Raw genomic sequence first — 19013 nt, 5'->3', positions numbered from 1 at the left:
TATTTTTTTCGTAAATATCTCTACTAAAATTATTTTTAAATATTTTTGTTTGAGCTTTGAGCTCTTGAAAATAATCTCTTTTTCACTAAACGGGAGAGAAGCAAATCTTCTTTTAAGCATATCTTCAATTAAACAATTGCAATTAGCGGTGAAGTGCGAAATAACAAAAATGGAGTTAAGCCGTTTACTCAATTATGTTATCTTTTATGTTCAACTATTTCGATATTCAATATGGTTATTGTGAGATTGATTTCATATCTTAGTATTTCTTAGTATTATTTCAAGTTAAAAATATATAGACTAAATAATATTAACTTTTATCACATTGTGTACTTTATTGAATTGTATTTGGATTATCTAATTGAATACAAAGTTATTTTGAACAGTAATCAGCATCTGCAAACAAATAAAATAAAATGAATATATAAGTCTACTTTTTAATAATTTTATTAAATTACCTGGAGTCTGGTTCTTAATCCATTGCAAGAAACTCGTAATTCTCGAGTTTACAGCGAGGTCGCGGCTTGCGCATTCTCTACCGAAAGATATTGTTCCCACCAAGAAATTGCGTCTCGTGTTGGGATATGCGAAAATCACCGGACCACCAGAGTCATATTGGCAGGCGTCCGTTTTATATGTCGATGTACACATTTGATTGGGCAAAAGATGTATTATACTGTGTCTGCAGTCTGTATTCGAGTAAACAAACAGTAACGTTAGCTTTGTGCAAAACATCAGAAACTGGTCCTCTGTACTCCACAGTCTCCCACCCTGAAAAATATACAAAAGACAATATTATAAAATGATATTCAGAGAATTGGTCATTTAGTACCTAGATTGGTTACAAAATCGCCTGCGAAGCTCTGATCAATGAACTTGAATGGTAAACACACAGGTCCAACGGCGATATTGAAGATTATGTCTTTTTCCGTTTTGACTAACGCTACATCGAAAACTAAGTAACGCGCATTTGGATCATAATTCTCGTTAACTATTATATTGCTTAATACTTATATTTTTGGGTAAGATGTTTCCTTTCCTGTTTTAAATCAAAACAAAGTATTAATTGTTTATTGTCTAATCAATATGTATTATAAAAACCGTTTATATTCGATATAATTGATTTCAGTATTTTCTGAAATGTTTGGAAAAAAACAATTTTATTCCCAAAGTAACATTTTTTCTGATGTATACACTATGAGAAACTGAAGACATATATAATTCCTAGAAATGCCATTATTTTCAACCATTTTGGATTTGTTCTTATGAAGTTTTCAGACATACAAACTGAAAATTTAGTAATTTATAAAATAGGAAAACTATCAATTAAAAACTGTAATATAGCTGCAAAATGAAAATACGCATAACTTCTTTTATGACATGATCTACAATTTTTCACAATTCTTTTCAACTGATGGTAGAATGAATGATATAAGTTAGATAACAACTTAAGTATAATAAATTTAAATGTGAAATTATTGCTATCAGTATTAGTATTGAAAAATAAATATATTTATACAACATATACAAATATACGTACCAGTAGATATATCGTGTTCACCAACAATCAAAGCTAAATTAGAAGTGTTCTTTCAATTAAAACAATGAGCTGCACTTATGGCGTACCTTTGGATATAATGCTTGAACCACATTGAATATTCCTTTTTTCTAAATCGACTATACCAATCATATAGGGGAATTCATTAACACCGGTTTCGACACCACCCACGATTCCTCTCTAGTAAAGTCAAGAATAATGTAATAATTAATAACTAAATAATTGATTTCTTACTTCTTGTCTGTATCCACAATCACATTTAGGTGGTGGAGGTTTAGTAGATGGGATTGCTGTCACCGAGCAATTAAACCTGCCACCTCGGGTGAATGAAGTCGAATTTAAACTTGAAGAAAGTATGTCAAATTACACAAATAATACTGCTTCAATCGTTTCGACTATTTTGCCTGTTAAACTGATTCAACTATTTCAGTATATATCATTCAATAATTCTAAAAATGTTTATATTAACCCTTTTTAGCCTAGTGATTCCAAATGAAATCATTAATTTTAAATTAATTTTTTTCTTTCGACGATTAAAACTGTTGGCAGCAACTAATGTGAATTGAAGCTAGATGTATTTTTAACAGTAGGTAATGCTGAATAATGAAAAACAATCATGTAAGATGTTTTTTTTGATTAAAGAAGTGCTTTTATATAGGTTTGAATAAAACAATTTTTTTTTGAACAAACATTTACCAACTGTTAACACGTTTTCTTCGGAAATCGCGTGTTCCAATCGCACGTTTCCAATTATTGTTACAAATGCTACTAGTATCGTACCTGAAACAGTAAAAATGCATATAGTTACAGTTAACCCTTCGCGGTTCTGTGTCGACATTAACATTTCCGTGCTATAATTTAACTTATTACTATTTCCTGGTAAGACATCATTTAAGGGTTCTGTTAGACTGCCGTTTGTAGACTGCGTTGTCGCAACGACAAAAAACGCTATGCTGTGTTTACACCATACATATTTGCGAAAAATAAAATTGTACATACTGATCATTATACTGAAAATAAAATAGGACCTCAAAGGGTTAATGATGTTTTCTTTTACATAATTACATTACATTTCAGTTGCAATGATGCGACAACAACAAATTAATAATGAAGAGGCCTCTATTTATAATGAATGCATTATCGAATACTTTTTAATTATATTTTTATTGTCTTAGGGTTAAGGTAACAATTTTTATCTGCGTTATTTTTCAGACATAATTGTATTCATTCAAAGTAATATGAATTCCGCTTAATTGTTAATCGGGGCAGCCGCTTATTAGGGACAAATTCTAATGAACTGAAAATGAAGGTAAAGTTTTTTTTGTTTCCAAATTGCAAAACAAATAAAATTTGAATTAAATTCTAAAAATTGCTGCACAAAATGATTTTTTATTGTACATAATGATCATTTTTTTTTTCTTTATACAGTGAAGTCTCTTTTTGGATGTTTTATTTTTATCATTTTTGTTTGTAAGTATTTAGTTCCTGGATTAGTCCGAATTTAAACAGTCCAGGATATTCGAGTATGTTATTGCTTTATGTTTTCAAAATGTTTGGATTTTCTTTTGCCATTTTTCATACAATTATACTCAACAATAAAGAAAATCGATATATTTATTTTGTACTTGGCTGATAAACAGAAATGAACAAAAAGACGGTATTTTTTTTCAAATTAGGACAATAGAAATATTAAAAAAATATTTAGTAATTTAAATTATGATGCCATCTTCAATGAGGTGTTTTCACCGAAAACAATTTTTGTTGCAGTTTTCAATATATGAATTGCACAAACGTTTCTTATCCGCACATTAAAAGTATTATGTATAAATATTCTCATTTACTCATGTATATATATATACCTTGTGGAGTATTATCTCTTCAGATATGTTACAATAAATAGAAAAAAACGAACACACAGCAGCAATAATTATACATAATTATTATTTTTTTGTTTTCCATTTACTTCACCATATCGATAACGACAATAGTAGCTATTTGTTATCACAACAAAACTTTTGTTCATTATTTTATACATATAGATTATAATTTTAGGACTTCAAACAATAACAACAATAAAGTTATGTATCCAACATTGTTTCAGATTGGGATATGTAATTAAAATTTTGAGTTTTGGTCAAATTTTTGTCTAAAATGTTCATGCATTTGAAAATCAGAGGATTCTATGTCTAGTTAAATCTTAATTATTTTTGCTTAACGAGTATTATCCTGTTGTGTCCAACCAAAATAATAATTATTTTTAATATAACGTGATCCCAGTTCAATACACTTTAATATAAACAAATGGGACCAAGCTTAAACATTCCCATCGATACTCCAATACATTTACTCCGAATGCAAGTCCTTATTATAAAAACTTAATGATCATTACACGTACAATCGTAATCGATCATCTTTTTCATGTAAACAAATGCATAGAATTTTGTACGATAAAGAATATAGTAATATTTAGATTCTCATCGACTGGAGATGAAAAAGAACTTATTCCACTTTACGTCATTTGTTCTGAAAATCTTACAAATGAAAACAGGAACCCATCCAATTTAAATTGCCATTTTGTGACAAATCATAATACAAAGAACAAAGATAAACTAATTGTTTTTAAACAAACTTGAGGATTTAAACAGGCTCGAAAAGTAAAACGAGTTTTCGCAGGAGGTGACAATAAAAATATCCTAGAATCTTCGTATCGAGTGTCGCCTTTTATTGCGAAATGCGTGAAAATTATTAACTATATTAAAGGTCGTCCTTTGAATGCACGAAATTTCTAAACTGATTAACAAACATATTCAATGGATAAGACCGTTTAACATTAATATCACATCCATGCCAGAAGTTTGGAATTGTTGGAATTAGCTTCAGACGTATTCTTGAAAAATAAACATAAAGTACACTTTTAAAATCATTGTGGATGAGAAAATTCGCAATTTTCTGCTATCAAGTTAATTATTTAGAAAATATTTGTCAAATTTTTCAATTAATTTTTGGAGATTAAATAAATTGTATGTTCTTTATCGAATTCACAATTATCTGCAATCATTTGAGAATGATTTCAAAAACATTCGATCTTATTGTTCAAATTCATTTACGAAGTAACATTTATATCGCCACTATTTTATCTTGCATGGAAAACATGTGTTGATTTCTTTGCATTTCGGTATTACTACTATTTAATTTTGAAAAGAACGATTCGCGATGAAACTTAGTCCCAAATGCATAATATAGAAAGCAGAAAACTTCAATTGGACCGCGGGTTAGCCATGTCAGGACTAGCTTTTGCTACCAGATGTGACATCTATTGGGTACTTATGTTAACTAATGTCCGGTTTTTTGTTATGTAAAAGTGCGCTACGTCATTCAGAAGAAAATTTTCTGCTCTACAAGATATTTGCTTTTACGTTACAATCATTATCTGATTGAATACACGCCCTCAAAATAGAATGTCAAGTAGGCAAAACCTCCAAAGCTGTTCGCGATATTTGCGCAGTGTACGGTGATGATGCTTTGAATTAGGACAGCTCGTCGATGGTTTTCGACTCAATCAATTTAAAGTTTTATTAAGTAACCATGATAAACAGTTAATTATTGTACACTTTATTGGATTATATTTTATAATAATATAATACACATTTATTTGTAGCAGTAATCAGCATCTGCAACAAAAAATAAAAACAAAATGAATATAATTCTACTTTTTTAATAATTTAATAAAATTACCAGGAGTCTGGTCCTTAATCCAATCCAAGAAACTAGTAATTCTCGAGTTTACAGAGGGGAAATCGCTAGCACATCCTTTACCGAAAGATATTGTTCCCACCAAGAAGTCGCGTCTCGTGTTGGGATCTGCGAAAATCACCGGACCACCAGAGTCATATTGGCAGGCGTCAGTTTTATATGTTGATGTACACATTTGATTGGGCAAAAGATCTATTATGCTGTGTCTGCAGTCTGTATTCGAGTAAACAGTGACGTTGGCTTTGAGCAAAACATCAGAAACTGGTCCAGAGAACTCTGTAGTTCCCCACCCTGGAGAATAAACAAAAGACGATATTATAAAACGAGATTCAGAGAATTGGTCTACATTTAGCTTACCTAGAATGGTAGCAACGTCTCCTGCAAAGCTCTGATAGTAGAACTTGAATGGTAAACAGACCGGTCCAACGGCGATACTAAAGACGATGTCTTGTTGCGTTTTGACCAACGCTACATCGTACATTGTGTAATCCGCGCTTTCATTGTAATTCGTGTTAACTATGATATTGCTTAAGAGGTATATTCTTGAGTAAGATGTTTCTGTTCCTGTTTCAAATCAGAACAAAGTGTTAATTGTTATATTTATTGTTTGTTTTTAATGTATACATATAATCAATATGTATTATAAAAACAGTTTATATTCTGTACAATTGATTTCAGATAATTCTAAAATAATATTTTGAAAATTGTTTAACAGCAACATTTTTCCAAAAGTTCAAATTTTATAAAGTATACACTAAGAAGACCGGAGAGTAGAACCGAAATGAATTTCGTTTCGGTTTATGGTTAAGTTCCAAATAAATGTTTATCGTTCCAGATTCGGTTTCGGTTCGTCTAAAACTTCGGTTCAGTTTCGGTTCGGTTCCGGTAGAAATTAAAATTTAAAATCGAAAAAAAAAATAATTCAAATTAGTTTAAGTTAAAATTTAAAATCGAAATAAAATTGAAAATCAAATTTTGGTATAATATTATTTAACAAATTCCCTTCTTACTATTTTAATTATAAAATTGAAAATACATAAGACATAGATCTTATTTAGTGGCTAGTTCAACACATGTACTTTGTAATGTTTCAAATTTTCTGTTTTTAGCCGGTGGTTGTTAGAGAGATCTTTGTTTTTGGAGTTCTTCATATTCGGCGTAATGAAAACGGGAGTAGGGCTTTATTTATATTGATATTTAAGCGTTCCCACGGAATTCGGTCTTGATGTTTTTTTTTATTATGTATTTATATGTTTATTTTAAAAAGTAATTCAGAGTATTCAAAGAGACTTCATGGATGTCTCTTATAAATTGTTTGTTTATATACTTAAAAATAGACCGACTACATAAATAAACCAAAACATTAGCACCGGCACAATACCATCAAAGAGCATACATGAAAGAAAGCGATTATGAATTAATTTAATGAAAAAAAAAAATAACCGAAATTAACCGTAATTAAAGTTTCGTTCCGAGTCTCTGCTAAGTACATAAATATCTCCTCATAAATAAATAACATTATTTTTCAACAATTTTGTGTTTATTCTTATGAAGTTTTAAGATCCTCAAAGTGAATTAGCTGTGATTGATTTTTTTTTGCTTTGTCTGACAGATATTTATGTCCTATATTGAGTGTAAATGCTTCATTATATAAATCTAACAACATTTTATTAAAATTTAGTAATTAATGAAATTAGACGGTCAACATTACACAACTATCAATTAAAAACTGTCACAAAGCTGCAAAATAAAAATAGGTTTACGATGTATAACTTGTCACAATTTTGTTGAAATGATGGTAGAATAAAGTTTGATGATAATTTAACTATATTAAATTGAAAAGTGAAATTAATACGTACCAGTAGATACATCGTGTTCACCAACAACCAAAGCTAAATTCGAAGTATTTTTTCCATTGAAGCAATGAGCCGCACTTATAGCGTACCTTTTGGATATAATACTTGAACCACATCGAATAATTCTGTTTTCCATATCGACTATACCACTCATATAGGGGAATTCATTAACACCGGTTTCGACACCACCCACGATTCGTCTCTAGTAAAGTCAAGAATAATCTAATAACTAATAACCAAATAATTGTTTTCTTACTTCTTGTCTGTATCCACAATCGCATTTAGGTGGTGGAGGTTTAGTAGATGGGATTGCTGTCACCGCGCAATAAAACCTGCCGCCTCGAGTGAATGAAGTCGAACGTAAACCTGAAAAAAGTATATCATAATACACTAATACTACTACTAATTCAAGTGCTTCAGAATACATTTTTCAATAATTCTAAAAATATTAATATTAAAAACAAACTATAGTTTCATCTAAAAAGAATCAAGTAAAATTTTACAATTTTAAAAATTGTATCTATTTTACATCAGTAAGTCCAAGTTGGCCCACCCTGTACTATAAGTAGTACTTTTTGTTTTAAAAAACTTACCAACTGTTAAAACGTTTTCTTCGGAAATCATGTGAAGTGTGCCAGTTCCACAATATGTTGGAGCATTGCTAAGCGACGTATCTCCATTTAGATCGATTGCCAGATGATCCTCAATGCAATTTTGGGACTGAAAGATTTAATAATATGGTTTTAAATCACAATTGAAAAATAAAAATAAAAGTCCCACCGGAGGTATCTGCACATCGGAGCAGCTCAACTCAATTTGTGTTCCAGGCTCTCCTTCTGCTATCCATCTGCAGTTAACATTTCTACCATAGTAATTAGGATACTCAGAGTTGTAGATGTAAAATTGTTGATTCACTTTTATGTATTGGTAATAATCGCAGTCCGGATCGACGGCTCCGCAAATTGGGAAAAGGACGTTTCCAATTATCGTTATAAATGCTAATATCGCACCTGTGACAACAGTGAAAATGCATATAGTTACAGTTAATGATGTTTTCGTTGCCGTATTATCTGACATAATTACATTACATTTCAGTGGTAATTATTAGACTTTTAACTACAAAACAATAATGAGAAAGGCCACTAATTATAATGATTACACTATGGAATACTTTCTAATTATATTTTATTGTTTATCCTATAGATAAAAGTTTTTATCTTTGTTATTTTTTTAGACATATATTTATGGTTTTGAGATTTCAATTATTATTATATTTTTTTATGATGATATAAATATGATAATAGAAAATGTTACTAACAATAAAAACGGTTTTATGTAAATTAAATGAACGGAAATTTTAACATTGGTATTGTTTAAATAATTGTAAAATATTTGTTTCAATTCTCCGTGAAAGTCATTCTTGTAGTAGCTCTCTTATCAATACAAAAGCACATCGTTCTAAGAGCATTTTAAGTAGGAGTTTACGAAAATTAAGGTAAAACTTTTTTACGACCAGGTGGAATAATATTACATACTAAATATGATTAAGAAAAATGTTGATACTTTTGCTAATATTTAATTCGTCGTAATTTTCGGTATTATACTGCAATATCTCTCATATTCCTAATTCAAACTTTATTTGAGCAGAATAAAAATAAATTCTGAAATTTACTACACAAAATTATTTTTCATTTTACATAAATGATCGGTTTTTAATTTTTTGCTTTTAAATAGACCGGTATATTCGAAATATTGCTTATGTTCTCATTAGTTTATATAAAAATATTTCGATGTTTTTTTGTGCTTTTTGATATAATTGTACTCAAAAATAAAGAAAATCGAAATATTTATTTTGTACTCGGCAGAAAAACAGAAATCAGCAAAAAGACGGTTATGAGTCCTTTTGGATAATACAAATAATAAAAATGAATAAATAAATAATAAACAATAAAAATGTAATTTAAATTATGTTACCTATTGATGCCATCTTCAATGGGGTGAGTTTGCACTGAAAACAATTTTTGTTGAAGTTTTCAATTTACGTATTGCACAAACGTTTCCTATCCGCACATTAAAAGTAGTAAGTAGAAATATTCTCATTTACTTATATATATACCGTGTGGAGCCTTATCTATTCAGATATGTTACATTTACTTGACAAAAAACGCACACACAGTAGCAATAACAATACTTAATTATGTTTTTTGTTTTCCATTTATTTCACAATATCGACACGACAATAGTGGCTTTTTGTTGTCAAAATAAAACTTTTGGTCATTATTTTATGGATATAGATTCTAATTTGAAAAGACTTGAAACAATCACGTCTAAAGTTATGTATTTAACATATTTATAGATTGGGACATGTAATTTAAAATTTTGAGTTTTGGTCAAATTTGTATCCAAAATATACTAACATTTTCATACGTTTGAAAATATGTGACTAGATTTATAATAATAGAAGATTCTATGCGAAGTTAAATTATTTTTTTTCCATACTACAAAACAATAAATGTTATATTTTAAACAAGAATTAGAATAATTACTGTAGCTACAATATAATAATTAAATACAATAGAAATATTATATAATAATCATGACTGTATTCAATAAAAGCTTATGTTTAAGCAAATAGTTAAACATGAACATTTAATAAAAAATAAATGTTCAGAGCTTGCATTACCAAATAAAAACATTTGTAATAAGTGAAGTAAAAAGATCTGAGCGTTTGTCGATACATGTATCTCAGGAGGTATATGTTGCTTCTTATCATTCTATACTGCGACTTAAAGGCGACAAAACGTTTTAAAAAAAGTTATTTGACAGCTTTGTGTTTAGTGTATTCAGTTGTGTATTAGATAATGGAGGTAAAAAAAGAGAAAATTCAATATATTCTTTAGTAACACTACGATCAAGGGGAAAAGCAGAGCATGCGGCCAAAAAAATGTGTTGTTTATGGACCTAATACAGTATCGAATTCAACAGTACAGCGTTTGTTCCAACGCTTCCGTTCTGGTAACATGGACGTCGAAAAACGTCCAAACGTTCCAAAATTTCCAGATTTTTACTCGTATAGTGAAATACGTCGCTCGTTAAGCGAGCCATTTTTCTTACAATTCATTTTGCTCGTTAAGCCAAATGCTCGTTATGAAGGTGCTCGTTAAGCGAAGTTCCACTGTATATGTTTTTGTTAATGATTTTATTAAAAAAAAATGTTGTGGTTTGTATAATATGATAATACCTTGAAACTTTTAGCTTTAATAATTACATCTCAATATTTTTAATAAGATTAACTATAAGTTGATTAGGAATTGGAAAAACACAATAGGTAATAAAAACAAAAATAGATCAAAACGTTCAATACTATTATACAAATTTACAGATTATCCATTTATAACTGCGATAACTTAAATATCATATATACATTTATTGCTACTCAGAAATGTAATCATGCAGATTTTACATCAGAATTATGTTTTACATCAGTGTTTCTCAAACTTTTTGGTCCGCATTCCCTTTCTTAAACATTTTAAAGAACCCCTCGAAGAATAGATATGTGTAGAAAATTGATGACATCAATTTTTCTGCGACTTCTCAAATATTTGAGAATCACTATTCTACATTACTGTTTTCATGACCATAAAAGGAAATTTTGTATTTATTTCATTGCTGAAATGATCAAATTGCAATGATTAAAATATTATAAAAGATATACATGGAATATCAATAATTAAGAATTCTACAAAAATAGTAATAAAAACTATAGATTAATACATAGAATAAAATTCAAGATATTGTACATCACTCTTAAACATCACATTTTGTCGATGTATTTCCATGCATTGCATAGATCAGCTGTTTTCAAACTCCCGGGGGAGGCGCCAAAAATTTTTAATAAATTAATTTTTATACCATTATATCTTCAAATAAATAAAACGTGTCTATATTATTTAATCTATTAAAGGTAAGGGAGGCGCGGAAAAAAATATTCGGGGAGGCGTAGTAGCATAAAGGTTGGAAACCGCTGACATAGATTGTTATAAAATATAATTTGTATAATTTAATATTAAGGCACTAATAATATTTTGTCTTTAAGTTTGGTTTTTGTTGTATTTTAAATTTCCTCATATCTAAGGCAAATGAGTGCAAATAGAAATATTGTTCTGCAAATTATTTATTGTATTTTATAGGTATTAAATATTTTGGGTTATTATGTACTCTTTTTTTGACAAATTGAATATTTATTTATGCAGCATTGTTAAGTAAAGTAAGTTTTATACATTTGGTGGCTTAGTCGGTAGCGTTTATTATTAATTTAATTACATAATTAATAGATAATAGAAAATTATTATTTGTAGCAATAAGTCGCATCTGAAAATTAAAATTGCCGTTAGTAGTTACAATTTACTGCTCCACATGCGAATTTTTACTTGTCAATCAATATTTAATACAGAGAGTCGAACCGAACCATAATTAGCGGAAATTAACCGACATTATCAGAAATTTTTACGAAAATTGTTCAATTGTAAAACCGAAACCGGAAATTTTAATTACGGTTCATTACGGTTTAATTTCAGACATGAACCGGAACCAATTGAAACTGAACCGAAATTTTTAGAAGAACCGAAACCGAATTTGGGACGATAAACATTTACTTTAATATCGGTTTGACTCTCTGATTTAATATTACACCAATATATTTGTTTTTGATAAAGTCAATTTAGTATAAGTTGCAGTGTTAAATTTTTATACAAGTTGCCAAGTAATGACAAGTATCGCTTAGTGCATAACAGTCTTTGTATTTACCAGGTGTCACATCTACAATCCATTGCAGAAAACTCGTGATTCTGGAATTAATTGATGGAATGCCACCGGCGCAGCCACGACCACTGGAAATGGAACCAATCAGGAAATCACGTCTCGTTAGGCTATCAGCAAATATCACAGGTCCACCAGAATCGTATTGGCATGAATCCGTTTTTATGCTGCTCGTGCACAGTTGATTGGACAGAAGTTTACTTGATATTTGTGGTTGACACTCAAAATTTGAATACACCGTGACGTTGGTTTTACGAAGATGTTCAGAGACCGGCCCTGAAAACTCGGTGGTTCCCCATCCTGAAACACGTGCAATTAGCCGTCCAAACATTTGAGTATATTTAAGGAAATTACCTAGAATCGTCACTAATTGTCCAGCGAAATCGTTTTGAGAATACCTGAATGGTAAACATACTGGACCAACGGCAATGTTAAAGATGATCTGTTTAGTTGTTTTCACGAGGGATACATCATATAAGGTCAAATGGGCGTCATATTGATCATTGGTTATTATCTGCTTTATGTTGTATAATGCAGCATAATTTGTTTCCATATCTAAATTAAATAATAATTAATATATTGAAGATACAATGCGATATTTAATCCAAGGAACAATTCCGTTTGCGTTCTTCTAATTAGTTATACTCTGATATATTAGAACATAATTTCACTAACAATACTTAACTAGATATAGTTACATAAATTTATGTCAGTTGGTGCAGGGTATGCAATTGTTTCTGTCAGTTTAGATTAATTGTTATAGAGCCGCAAGAACCCCGGCTCGATTTGTCTTATCTTTATTTTGCAGATCCCTTCAAACTTTAACGTACAATGTCACCTCTCAATTGAATTGATTTTTTTAACAACAAATTTCATGTTTATATCATCAGTGACGGCAATAAATATTATTATTTATATTGGTTTCATGAACAGAAAAACTATTTTAAACTAACTTAAGATTTAAAATACATACTTTCAACATAATTATGGTCTCCAACAAGTAAAGCAAGCTCATATATTTTTTTGCCAACAAAGCAATGCGTTGCTGACAAAGCGTATCTATCCGATATAATCGTGGATCCGCATCGAATATGCCTATTATCCAAATCCGCTATTCCGCTCATGTAAGGAAATTCATTCACTTCAGTTTCCACGCCACCCACGATTCGCCTCTAAACATATACATAGAATCAAATATAGTTGAAAACTCTAATAAAATATATTATTATTCAAATGGAATCCATTAGAGTTTAAAAAATAGAACAAAATAGAGTTGACAAATAATTAATTTGAACAGAATTTAATAAATTTACTTCTTGTCTGTAACCACAATCGCAAAGTGGAGGTTTCGTTGATTCTACTGCAGTCAGGGTGCAATAAAATCTTCCACCTCTGGTAAATCTGGCAGATCGTAACCCTGAAATTGTACATACTTGATATTATATATTCAATATATACAATTTTCATACCAACTGTAAAGACGTTATCATCGGAAGTTATGTAAAGTGAACCAGACCCGCAATAAGTTGGTGGGTCTTTCAAGGAAGTGTCTCTGGATTGATCGATAGCCAAATGATCGTAAGCGCATTCTCTGGACTGAATGTTACAATTATTTATACTTAAATTGTTACATTTAAATATACAATTAGTTATACTTTAATAAAAAAAATAAGAATGTACTGACCTCTGGAATTCGCACGTCCTTACAGTTCAATTGAATTTGCGTGCCCGGAGGTCCTTCTGCAATCCATCTGCAGTTCACTTTTGAACCGTAGTATCTTGGATATTCTGCATTGTGAATGATAAATTGTTGATTGAGCTTTATGTATTGGTAATAATCGCAATGTCGGTTAACAGAGTAGCAACATGGAACCAAAAAGTTTGCTATTGTGGCCAATATTGCTATAATTCCTTGAATTAAAGAATATTTAAATTTATAATTACATTCGTTTATAAAAGAGTGTGTATAATTAAAATCCACTGAATACACTATATTTTTTCTACAAATTTAGAAAATTTTATTGTTTACACTGATGAATTATGAAAAATTATAATGTTTATTGCGCCTACTGAAATATTCAATAATAAATATATGTTTTCAGAAACTTTACAAAATTCTAATAATAATTAAAAATATATAAAATTTTATAAGTAACTTAACACTATAATAATTAATTAATAAATATGAATTATTCTAATAAAACTAATAAAATTTATATACATTAACTATAATTATCAACAAAACCATTATTTAATTAAGAATTATTCACTGTGTAAATAATAATATAATTAAGTGTATTAGCAAATAAAATTATTTTACCTTTAACATTTCATTTATTAAATGCAATTTATTTTATTTGGTAATCAATTATAATTTACTATATATGTATATTGTAATTATAATTTTAAAAGTCAATTATAATGATAATTAAAAAAAAATAGGTGAATGTTTACTTTATTTTATCAAACATAGAAATATGGATAAAATTAAAAAAAAAATGTAAACATTATCTAATTACCTTTCTTCCATAATTATTCACTAGTAAAAGCAGTTACATAAACGTTAAAACTGTAATTGGATTCATGGTGTTTCGAGGTCACCAATGATAATTTTGAAAAGAAATTTAAAACATTTTAACATTGTTCATTCATATTTTAAAATTCATTGATTATTTAATATTGTTATATTATATTTGATATTATAATAAAATAAGTTTTTTTATTTGGCATATCTAAGGAATATGACTAATTTATTAATTACTATCTACATAATACGAGAAAACGATGTTAGATTTTTTAAAGTTAAATACATGACAGGTAATACCAGTACGTACGTACGTACCAGTATTAATTAGAAAAAGAAATGGTAAAATAACTTTATTTTATGATTAACAACAAATTTCTAGTCAAAATCCTAAATTCTAAAAAATATTTTATTTGTGTACGGAAAGAGTTCTGTAAATAATACTTTGGTCATAATTGTGATCAACAAAGATGTTTAATAATATATAAATTCATAATATTAGTAAGGGTAACATTAGTTAATTACAAAAAATGAACATGTAAAAATTCAATACACTGCATTTTTTCTAATAATATGAAATTGTATAGATAAGTTATTTATTATAAAATTATTACCTTTGTAAGACATTTTTGTTGATATATTTTTATATAGTTTTGCATTCTTTAGCTAAACAATAAAGTTACTTCCAATGTGTTACAATTTCGCATACTTATATACGCGTTGTTATCTCTTCACTTCATTAAAGTTACACTAAAGCAGGACATGTCGCTTTTCGCGATTTAATCGTGTACAGTTAACCGCAAATGGGAAATTAAAAGTTTATTTATTCAAATGAATAAAAAAAGGAACAAACAAACGTTAATCATTTTCGAAATATGTAATTATTTGTATAATTTTTACTTACGATTTTTTCTTTATAATTTATCATTAAATATTGTTGACTATGTAGATAAAATATACATTTCCATTAATTATTATAATTTTATGTTCAGAAATATATGTAACATAAAATACGTCAAAAAAAATATATATATTATATTATATATAAATATAATATAAATGGGCATAAAGACCTATGGTCAATAGCCCTTTGTAACAGTTAAATCTTTTGTTTTACTATTATTATTGTTGGGAATGAAAATGTTTAATTTTGTTTTTGACTGTTACAATAAAGATTATTATTATTATAATAAAGGTATCTGTCAATTTTTATTATGAAATACAGAAGATTCTAGGTAGGGTTAAGAAGTGGACTATTTGGGATCTCGATTTTATTTAGAATTTGAAGTGTTTGGAATGGTAATTAAGTTTTGGATCAATGAAGATTCCCAGCAGTAGCGGTCCGTCCAAAATTTAAAGAAAATATTAGAATGCACAACAAGGAAGTTACTGCATTAAATTATTAAACGCTATCAGTTTTTTGACAAAACAAGAACTTCCTTTGCGAGGACATTTTGGGGATCACGAATTAGAGAATAGGCGAAATTATGTTGAATTGCTTTATCTAATCAGATAATCTTCAACAACTTCAGACGATTCTTTTCAGACATTTAGCTCTTCAGTTTCGCGCCCATCACGTTTCATATTTGGTCGTTGTATGAGAAACATATTCATTTTAGTAATGGCAGATTTATTTAATTGAAATAAATTATAATAATCTTCTTTATTTATAAATTCTAGCAAATTCATGCAAAAAGTTGGTGCGTTGCTGCATATTCCGATTTCAATTCTCTGCTTAAAGTAGCTTTTTACGCAGACAACAATCAAAATTATTTAGATAATTTCGGGAATCCGGTTAATCGTTACCGGTAGTTAAATCTCTAGGTCAGCGGTCGGGGAACCAGGGTAAATTACCCAAAATGGGGTAAAAATGAAAATTTTTTGGGTAATAGGGAAATTTTTCTAATTTCATCTTACCAAACTCTGACTTCTCTGACTACTTTTCAGATCTTGATATACAAACTGTGAATTGGGTTGTAGATCCTTTTAAATGTGAAATTACTAACATACCAGAAGAACCTCCAGGTTTGGCAGAGGCAATTCTTGAACTTCCATCCAATACTGAAGCACGTATTCATTTTGAGACCAGAGCAAATCTGTCGTCTTTTTAGTTGTCAAAGGCTGCAAAGGCTTTCAAAATTGCACATGAGGAGGCGGTAAAAAAATTGCTGCCATTTGCAACAACCTACCTTTGTGAACAAGGCTTTTCCACTCTAATGAACATAAAAACGAAAAACAGAAGTCTATTAAACGCCGAAGACTGTATTTAAATTGATCTTACAACAAAAAGTCCCAATTTTAAAGTAATTATATCAAACATGAAGCAACATCATTTTTCCCAAACCTGAAGGAGGAAAGTTTTCAATTAATTTTTGTTTGTTCCAATTTAAGAATTTTATTTTATTTGTCTATAACTATTTGTTACTATTTTCATGTAACTCTTTTTTATAAATATGTAAATGCAAATTAATTCAATAAATAATGTTTATTTAAAATTTACATTGATTCTTTTCTATTCAGAATGGGGGGGAGGTCGACTTATGCAATAATATTTTGGGGTAATGGTTAAAAAAGTTCCCCGACCGCTGCTCTAGGTATTAAATATTTTCTTCAAAAAACATATTAATATAACTCCTCATAGAATAAAAAATATAATACACATGACCTTTCATATAGATTTTAAAATAATAATAAATTTATATTTTCGATATTTTAATTATATTTTGTATTAAAGTAGGTTTTTTTTTAGGAAAATTTCCACAAGTATTTGTTTAAAAAGTATATGTTTTGTGATTGATTATATTATTTTATATCATATCAAATTTAAAATGTGGTAAATATAATGGTTTTATTGTACAGTAAGACCCATAAACTCGAAGCATGAAATACTTTTAAATTTATCTATTTACTATATGTTAATGTGATTTAGTTTAAAGCTCTTTCGTTTAGCGCTAGACTGAATGCCATTCAACGAGAACTTACTGTTTATATATTTGTTATTACTTTTCTTACAGATTCTTGTAATTTTTCTTAAGAATTTTGTATCGTTTAATTAATTTAGATGTTTTTTTTGTAAGTGATGTAATGTAGTATCATTAGTAATTATGTAGATTTTTTAAATGTTACAAAATGTTAATTTTGTACTGATAAATGTTGCAAATCAGACATGGTAATTTTTTGAATTTTAAAAACCAAGTATTGTTTTTATTGAATATTTTTTATTTCTCCGTATTTGTGGATACGCAATTCTTTAAATTATTCAATTTAGATATATATATTTTTTGAATAATACATTTATTTTCGTAATGTTGTGTATCTTTTCCCGTCAACTGTGACATATTGAAGATAAACTATATATTTTTATTTTACATATAATTCAATGCAAATTTTCATTATATAAATATTTATATGTGTATTAAGCTGTAACTTAAGATTTTGATTAAAATACGTAACATTTATATTTTTATGTCGATAGCAATGGTAATTTAAATAATAATTAATTTTACATTCCTTCGTTTTCATTCAATTTTATTTATATTTAATATAGTTTATAACAACTTTTTTAAATGTGTCATAAGCAAATGTATTTATGACAATAATACTTTTGCAAAAATAATTGGTCCATGTTTATTTATACAATTTACAATTAATGTTTAACGTAATTTGCGACAATTAACCTTTGTTTTAGAATGCTTTGATTCTTGAATATAAAATAAAAATAGCTCAGTTTTTTTATTGCACAACAACATACAAATGGTTATTGACCGCAATCTTTTCACCCAGCTGAAGATTACTTACGATTAACAATAAAAAAAAAATAAGGATTGGTTTAACACAGGGATTCCAAACCTTTTTTCAACTTCGATCCCTGTTTTTAATCGAAAGTAACAATTTATTATTAAACCATTATACTGTTTATATTAGAAGTAAAGTTATTTAATAATATTCTCATATATTTATATTTTCATAGTAATTATGTTTACATATTATTAAATAATGAAAATATATGGTTCCTTGATTTAATCAATTTTGTTACCATAGGTTTATCAAATACCATAAGAAATTTTATTGCAGAATTATGGCACGTATTACACCGTAAAGCGAGATATTGGTGTATTGAAAAGTAGTTAAAATATTGTATGTATTAGAACTAGGGCATTCATTGTTTAAATAGTTTTACCAGCCAATATGAATACCGAAATTACAGGTAATTGAAATTTTGTACAAAACTATATTTTATTTATAAGGTCTTTTTTTAATTATGGCATTTATAAATAAAATATAGTTTTGTACAAAATTCTAATTAAACACGTTTATTAAAGGCTTAATAAAAACAATTAATTTTAATATTAAGAAATAACAAATACATTGAAATTTCGTTTCTCAATTTTTTACTGTAAAAATCATTTGGGCTTACTTCACGATTTATCAAAATTTTACATTATTTGCGGAAAATGATTTCAGTTTTCGAACAATCTTTAAGAACGAATTATGATCAAAAAGA

The 19013-nt window shown here is 28.3% G+C and overlaps 3 protein-coding genes and 1 pseudogene across 3 annotated transcripts; all 4 read right to left on the bottom strand.

Moving 5' to 3' along the window:
* Window positions 1–373: 373 nt before the first annotated feature.
* Window positions 374–3529, bottom strand: LOC108560993 (annotated as a pseudogene).
* A 1618-nt stretch (window positions 3530–5147) lies between these two features.
* Window positions 5148–9251, bottom strand: LOC108560997 (venom serine protease 34-like). Its single transcript, XM_017918739.1, has 8 exons — window positions 9142–9251; window positions 7948–8177; window positions 7761–7887; window positions 7424–7533; window positions 7171–7369; window positions 5669–5875; window positions 5294–5602; window positions 5148–5229 (listed from the first exon to the last, which is right to left on the bottom strand). Exons 1-8 carry the CDS (start codon window positions 9152–9154, stop codon window positions 5207–5209), a joined length of 1218 nt encoding a protein of 405 aa, XP_017774228.1. The 5' UTR covers window positions 9155–9251; the 3' UTR covers window positions 5148–5206.
* A 2583-nt stretch (window positions 9252–11834) lies between these two features.
* LOC108560992 (venom serine protease-like) lies at window positions 11835–12538 on the bottom strand. Its single transcript, XM_017918733.1, has one exon. The coding sequence runs from the start codon at window positions 12536–12538 to the stop codon at window positions 11906–11908; it is 633 nt and encodes a 210-aa protein (XP_017774222.1). The 3' UTR covers window positions 11835–11905.
* A 590-nt stretch (window positions 12539–13128) lies between these two features.
* LOC108560991 lies at window positions 13129–15136 on the bottom strand. The gene is made up of 4 exons (XM_017918732.1): window positions 15124–15136; window positions 13670–13896; window positions 13299–13581; window positions 13129–13157 (listed from the first exon to the last, which is right to left on the bottom strand). The coding sequence occupies exons 1-4, from the start codon at window positions 15134–15136 to the stop codon at window positions 13129–13131; spliced, it is 552 nt and encodes a 183-aa protein (XP_017774221.1).
* Window positions 15137–19013: the final 3877 nt, after the last annotated feature.

This window comes from Nicrophorus vespilloides, unplaced genomic scaffold (assembly GCF_001412225.1).
Source record: "Nicrophorus vespilloides isolate i.1.1-1 unplaced genomic scaffold, Nicve_v1.0, whole genome shotgun sequence".
NCBI lineage: Eukaryota > Metazoa > Arthropoda > Insecta > Coleoptera > Silphidae > Nicrophorus > Nicrophorus vespilloides.
Note: the sequence above shows the minus strand (reverse complement) of the source record. Positions and strands in the feature narration are given on the sequence as shown.

What these genes read in the sequence shown, in the direction of transcription:
- LOC108560997 (XM_017918739.1), bottom strand. An exon ending in AGACGTTGCTACCATTCTAG is followed by an intron (nt 5,603 to 5,668) that starts GTAAGCTAAATG and finishes TTTATTCTCCAG; the next exon opens with GGTGGGGAACTACAGAGTTC. An exon ending in GATTAAGGACCAGACTCCTG is followed by an intron (nt 5,230 to 5,293) that starts GTAATTTTATTA and finishes TTTTTGTTGCAG; the next exon opens with ATGCTGATTACTGCTACAAA.
- LOC108560992 (XM_017918733.1), bottom strand. Translation starts at nt 12,538, where the DNA reads ATGGAAACAAATTATGCTGCATTATACAACATAAAGCAGATAATAACC.
- LOC108560991 (XM_017918732.1), bottom strand. An exon ending in AGGACGTGCGAATTCCAGAG is followed by an intron (nt 13,582 to 13,669) that starts GTCAGTACATTC and finishes TGTAACATTCAG; the next exon opens with TCCAGAGAATGCGCTTACGA. An exon ending in ATTGTGGTTACAGACAAGAA is followed by an intron (nt 13,158 to 13,298) that starts GTAAATTTATTA and finishes GTATATGTTTAG; the next exon opens with AGGCGAATCGTGGGTGGCGT.